This window comes from Ahaetulla prasina, chromosome 4, assembly GCF_028640845.1.
Source record: "Ahaetulla prasina isolate Xishuangbanna chromosome 4, ASM2864084v1, whole genome shotgun sequence".
Lineage (NCBI taxonomy): Eukaryota > Metazoa > Chordata > Lepidosauria > Squamata > Colubridae > Ahaetulla > Ahaetulla prasina.
In genome coordinates this window covers 125,818,572-125,825,554 of record NC_080542.1, presented here as the reverse complement: position 1 = coordinate 125,825,554, position 6,983 = coordinate 125,818,572, and the positions used below count along the sequence as shown (strand labels likewise).

General features: G+C 35.6%; 1 protein-coding gene across 1 annotated transcript in view; it reads right to left on the bottom strand.

Annotated features, from left to right (window-relative positions):
* Positions 1-4,013: 4,013 nt before the first annotated feature.
* GAD2 (glutamate decarboxylase 2) overlaps positions 4,014-6,983 on the bottom strand; it is a 40,971-nt gene continuing 38,001 nt past the window's right edge. Inside the window, exons 15-16 of the mRNA XM_058181493.1 lie at positions 5,138-5,227; positions 4,014-4,187 (exon numbers count right to left, since the gene is read on the bottom strand). Coding sequence (XP_058037476.1) covers positions 4,014-4,187; positions 5,138-5,227 — 264 coding nt within the window. The remainder of the gene's footprint in view (positions 4,188-5,137; positions 5,228-6,983) is intronic.

The following is a 6,983-nucleotide window of genomic DNA, read 5'->3' as shown; positions in this document are numbered from 1 at the left end:
TCTGTTTTTAAAGAAGGGGGAAAATCTCTGTCTGTTTTCATAAAGTACTAGCTGGATATCCGTACTTTGCTATGAAACTATGTGATGGGGCTTGATAAATTGACATTTAAAACTTGAAAATTAATGAGTAGTTACGATCAGCCTCTTCTCTCCCCTTCTCTCCCTCAGGCTTGCCTCACAGAAGCCTCCCCTATCCTATCCCCTTCTCTCTCCCAGGCTTGCTTCACAGAAGCCTCCCTTATCCTATCCCCCTTCTCTCCCTCAGGCTTGCCCCACAGAAGCCTTCCCTATCCTATCCCCTGCTTGCTGCTGTGAAAGTAAAACTGAAATGGAAACTCCTCTCCTCTGCTTGTGTTTTGCATTTGGAACAGATTTCTTTTCTGGTGGGGAGGAGGAATAGAACTCCTTAGCATCAGAGCGTGTTAATAATAATATAGGAAATACTAATGTTCCGATGGTCATTTCGAAAAATCCTTTCTTAGTGAGAACCTAGAAGCCAAGAGGAATATACGTTGCAAATTTCATGTTTGTAGGCTTTACGGTCCTGGATATTTCTTGATTATGGCATGAGTGGTTTTCGCTTATATATATATATATATATATATATATATATATATATAGATATAGATATAGATATAGATATAGATATAGATATAGATATAGATATAGATATAGATATAGATAGGTATAGATATAGATATAGATATAGATATAGATATAGATATAGATATATAGATATATAGATATATAGATATATAGATATATAGATATATAGATATATATATAGATAAGGTAATAAAAGAGCTAACCACAAACAAGAGGATTTTCAAGAGGCTGTTACAATAAAATATTATTAGCTTTGTGTTTATCATGAAGAGTGCATGACTCACCAATGCTAGTAATTAGGCACTAACATGATAGCAGGGACAGCTGGAAGAAATCATTTTTGTCTTCATGACTTTTGTTGAAAGATGGCATAACAAATGCAACTAGATTGTATGAGCTTTCAAACAAATAATGAAAGCTGGGGATAAACTTTAGAGAAACATGACAATCACATTTTACACTTTTATTTGGGTTCTGAATGACACTACAGATAAAGTACTTTAATCAAATACAGGAAGAACAGGTTGCTGTGGTCTTCCCCCAGATACAACAGACAGAATTAATTTGAAAAAGAAAATCCTGTTAGAATTGTTCATACGAAAACACCATTTGTAGATCTTGGACTTGAACACAAAAATTCTATCTAGACTAAATATAATTGGAGGCAATCCAAGCTATAAGTCACTGCCCCTATTCTGTCTCCCTAACAGGAACATTTGTAGTGACTTACAATCTAGCCACTGAACTGCTCCATTATCTCAAAGTGGTCCCACCAACGGACTGCTCATTTCAGTGGAATTTATACAATTACCACCTGAAGAGAGAGATTGCATTAACAACAGTGTTTGATAGGTATTCAAATGTCCTGATCCTTAAAGATGATCTGACTTCCCTCTTCCAATACAACATAGAGCTGATTGGGGGAAAGTTCTTATGCGTGGAGGTTTTGCATTGTCCACTGGCATCTGCATAGAGACCCATGACTGGGGAAAGCTGGTCTAGATCACATAGAAGAGCTCTTAAACTCTTCAGCACATAAGCTTTAATGTCTAGAATTAAACACTATTTGTACGAATCAGCCAGAATGGAATCATGGTCTAAAGCAAGTAAGCAATAGAGAAACTAGAAAGGATGAAGTTCTTACGATATCTAGATTCAATACTGCTACCAAACACGTATAAGAACAATTCATAATATATTGTACAAGCTTATACAGCAATATATGTCAATTGGCAACACTGTACAGTATGAAATCTAAAGTGCGCAATCCTCAGCTTGAGGTGGAAAAAAACCCAGCAAGATCATTCAAAAGGCAGCACAACTACAGACACAGTTTTATCTCTTTTTTTCCTCCTATTTTGCAAGTTTACAATGAGTCACTAGTACGCAAAGGTATATATGTTCAATCAAATCATATTACATTGCATTTGTATCTTCAAGTATTTTGAGAGAGTGTAAAACAATATTGCTTTACAAACCCAGGTGGCCATGTTGCTTTTTAGTTAAAGCTAAAACCCAATGTTTAAACAGGGTTGTAACTGGAAATTGTTCCAGGATGTGAAACTGAGGAATGACAGATTTCATTTCCTCCAAACTAGCACTCCCTGACGCAATAGCCTCATGATGTTCACTAATGCAGCATCCATCATCTCAAACCACTGGCCATAATGGCTAAGACTGATGGCGTTTGCAGTCCCAAACATTTGGAGGGCAACACACTAAGGAAATCTGCCTGAAATATGGCTGATCTTGCATCCATAAAAACTAGATGGACCTTCATTTTGTTTCCTTAAAAGAGGTATATGAACTGTGGACAGAATACTGATTATCATAATCACACATTTATATTAAAATAGCACTCTGTTATATTTTGAAATTCCATAATACTATATAAGATAAGCTGGTAGTAGTATTCCCATACAATTGTTAGGGGCTAAGCCTTAAACCCAGTAGCATGGTTGAATCCATTTACACATTACATTAGAAATAATTCAGGGCAGACATTTTCTGCTTTGTATTTAGTATCTTAGTTCTTATGCTAGGCCAATTCTAAGAGCAACATAAATAGTTGTTAGGAACTGTCTAAGAGCTTAGGGTGGGAAACCAATTTCAAATAAATGGATTCAATGTCTTGGACACATCGTTCATAAGATCACATAGATCTACTGGGACATTAGCAGCCAGTCTCTGAAAGGAAATGTGGTCAGAGCAGCAGTTACAAATATCACATGACAAGTCAAAGTTATTTCCAACTCTTGTGCTGCCTTCAAAGATCAACAGCACTGGATGTCTTCTCAAACTCATGTCTCCTCAAGAAGTCCGACCGCCAATCCTTAGAACCTGCTGTGGATCTTTGCTGTTACTTGAACTTCCTTACCAGTGGACTGGCCTTTTTAGAACCTAAAGCATTCATATTTTCTTCAGTAGCTGTGAGAAATATGAGTACTGTAGTATAATTAATTATTCTGAAGTGCACCCTTTTTTTTTGGAGAAGGCTCCAAACACAACCTTAATTTTACTCCCAGATAGCAGTCTGGAAAGATTGTGCTTTTATTTAGCTAGGTCATATGGGAAAAATCACTAGGAATAGCAGCATTTTGTGATATCACTATTTTCGGTTTGTTTTCTTATACGCAGACATCTCTTGAGGTTCTGCAGTACTAGACTCTGGAGATATACAAGATAAAAGGACATGTAAAACAAACATTTCTTTTTAAGAATTTATGTGGGTTTATGTCTCAAAAGAAGCATTGTTAAACATTTGATGCATTTCATCTAAGGAAAAATAAAATATTTCATTCTTATATTTATTATTTGTCCCTGCAGTTTTTAGAACCCATATAAAATAAAAAAATCTATATTTTACAAAATAGGATCTTTTTAATATATATATATATTTATATTTATATATTTCTTTTGTAAAATTAGATGTGTTTAAGTACATCTGAACGTTGCATGTAAATTAGAAATTCTGTTCTAACAGAATTAAAAAAAAAATAAAAGTTACTCAGTTTTAATATGCATTTTTGCATTTTATTTTTATGCTGCCCCGCAATCTGTGGCCATTTGGGAAAGATTGTTCTATTGGCTATTTTTAACAAAAGGAATTATTTTTACTAATCACACTGATCTTTAGAGATGAGATTGTGAATATATATATGTATGCTTGATATAAATGCAGCCTTTTGTATACTATCTTCCTGGAAAATAAGTTTTTGCAAACTCAGAGGGGAGAAGACAACTTTTTAAAAGGAGCAATGTTCTTGATTTTAAATTGTACTCTACTTTGACGCCACAATATAGAAAGAGAATCACTTTGGAACAAACTACAAATACATTCACCACAGTTTGTGACAACTTAATTGTCTACCTAGAGGTACTTCAGAAGTATATGGCAGATTATAGGATTATAAATCTTGCCCAAGGCGTTCTATTTCTTCAATCAGAAAATCAATGTCTTGGTGAGCTGCTGCTGGATTGGAGATAACCATGCGGAAAAAATTGACCTTGTCTCCCAGGGGCTGATAGCTGACCATCGTGGTTCCATACTCCATCATCCGAGCTTTAATTACTGGTGCCACCTTCGAAGATAAAACATGGAAAGCAAATCAATACTGCAACGTCACGTCCTTCTGATTCTTCTAGTGATGCAGTCTGGGAAGGTCTTTGGGATGAATATACAACTCTATTCAACAGAATGAGGAGCTCTTCAAATTCATTCAGCCTGCTTTTTAAGATGAATAAATTAATAGATGTTACCATATCATGGCAACCCAATTCTGGAAACTCACCAAGTCCAAAAGACCTCCTCCTGCAATAGTCTAAAATTTAGTACAAAGGTTGGCAATCTTGTATAATCCTGGACACCACAATTCCATCCCATGTTAATGGTCTGAAGACTGCCAACATTTCTGTGAGATTTCAGAAAATTTGGGTAAAATTTCACATCATATGAAAAAACTTTCATGAAGTTTCAGAATTTTCATGTGAGATGACAAAGTATTTTAACATACTTTTCAAGGTTCACCAAGATCTCTGATCATCAAGTTCCTAATCTCTACTCTATATTGTTCACCAAAACATGTGACTTTGCTTCAGTAACATCTACACAAAGATAGGAAATCTTGTGTCCTCTAGAGAGTTTTACCTCCCATTAACCTCATTTTAATTATTCAATAGTCAAGACTGAGGAATTTTAGACCAAACATCTGTGGAAGAAGTACCAGAATGCTGATCCTTTCAAGATGAATTTAACACAAATCTTCATTGTGAGGTTGTAAATCTCTGCCTTCATTCTCCATTGCCACTAATGGGCTGGGGAGTAATGAAAATATAATTTGTTTCATTTCATGACTATCCTATCTTCCATAAACTGTGCAAGCTGATCAATTAACTGGTAAGGGTTCCCTCTCTATTTAGAAGAGATTTGATAATTCTGAGACATCACCCAGATACAGATGGATGTCCTTAAAATTGCATAGCAGAAATAGTCTTTATTCTGTTCTGTTTTTTTTCCTGTACTTTCTTTTACCTTTGAAAGACGGTTCATTCTTTCTTCATTATCTTCTGTATTCCTCAAACTGGGAGGCACATACCAGAAGCAAACATTTGTGTGTTGAGGCTAGTGGAAGAACAATAATGGCAGTAAGCAGTGTGTTTTCACTTTTCCCCAGGGTTGCCTTTCCTATCATTGTGATCAGTTGAAGTGTTTTTCTTGTTTATTGACTCTGGTGCAGCACAGTAAGAATCACTAGCATTGTAATCAATGCATCTACTAATATTTCTTGCATCTTAGAGGGCTGTGAAAATATTTACAGACCCCTCACATCCTGTATATAAACTGTTTCAACTCCTAACCTCAAAATGACATTATAGAGCATGGCACACCAGAACAACTAGACACAAGAACAGTTTTTTCTCAAATGCTATCACTCTGCTAAACAAATAATTCCCACAACACTGTCAAACTATTTACTAAGCCTGAACTACTATTGATCTTCTCTTCGTTCCCATCACTCATCTTCTTCCACTATTGACTGTATGACTATAATTTTATTGCTTGTATCCTTATGATTTATATTGTTTCCTGATTGCTTATTTGTAGCCTATGACTATCATTAAGTATTGTAAGTGTTGTACCTTGATGAAGGTATCTTTTCTTTTATGTACACTGAGAGCATATGCACCAAGACAAATTCCTTGTGTGTCCAATCACACTTGACCAATACAAAATTCTATTCTATTCTATTCTATTCTATTCTATTCTATTCTATTCTATTCTATTCTATTCTATTCTATTCTATTCAGCTGGGGAAATTATGTTTCACTCCAAATATCTGTTTTCTTAAGAAGGTGACATCCACCCTGAAAACGGTCTGGGTCACACTGGTTAATTTTATCATACATTAGAATTATCTGATCTGTTTTTGCCTAAGTGTTTGTAGTTCATTGCCCATTACATCAGATGCAGATATACTATTTCATAAAATTCTCTATTGTGATCCTATAGAAGACATAATATAGCTATCATTCTTGAAACAGAGGGACAGAGTACAAAAGCATTTATTTATACATATTGTATTGATGGGCATGGAAGAAAGACTGAAATAATTAACTTCTTGATGGCATTGACTTTTTGAAATGTAGCCTCTTTCTTTGAATGCCCACTGTTTTCCCTAACCAGTGAATTAGCCCACTGAGCACTGGGAAGTAATCATACATAGTGACTGTTATCTGACAGAGCACCTATCTTCAATCACTTGGCATGTTCTTTTCATGTATAAGTATCGACATATGTAACCATGAACCTTAACAGTGATTCCTTGTAGCCTGAAGATTAATTGAGAAACATTCTCATAGTTGCCAAGAACTTCTATGGTATCATGTCTCAGAACACAATAATTTGTGCAGGATACAGTTGCTTGTGAATAAGTTTTGAGATCCATCAATAACTAAACAGTAGTTAGAGTGCTAGGCAAGAAATTAGAGAAATTTTAGTTCATACCCCCACTGAGCCAAAGCTTTGAGATTGTCACATTGTTGTCTTGCCTATATCTTGGCGTTATAAGAGTAAAACTGAAGAATGGAATATGATGTAATTTCTGAAAGTGTATTAATATGTCAATTAATAATAAATAAATATTAGCCGTCGGGGCACAGTGGTTAGAGTGCAGTACTGCAGGTTACTTCTGCTGCCTGCCGGCTGCCTGCAATTTGGCAATGCAAATCTCACCAGGCTCAAGGTTGACTCAGCCTTCCATCCTTGTGAGGTGGATAAAATGGGGACCCAAATTGTTGATGGCAATATGCTGACTCTGTAAACTGCTTAGAGAGGGCTGTAAAGCACTGTAAAGTGGTATATAAGTTGAAGGGCTAGT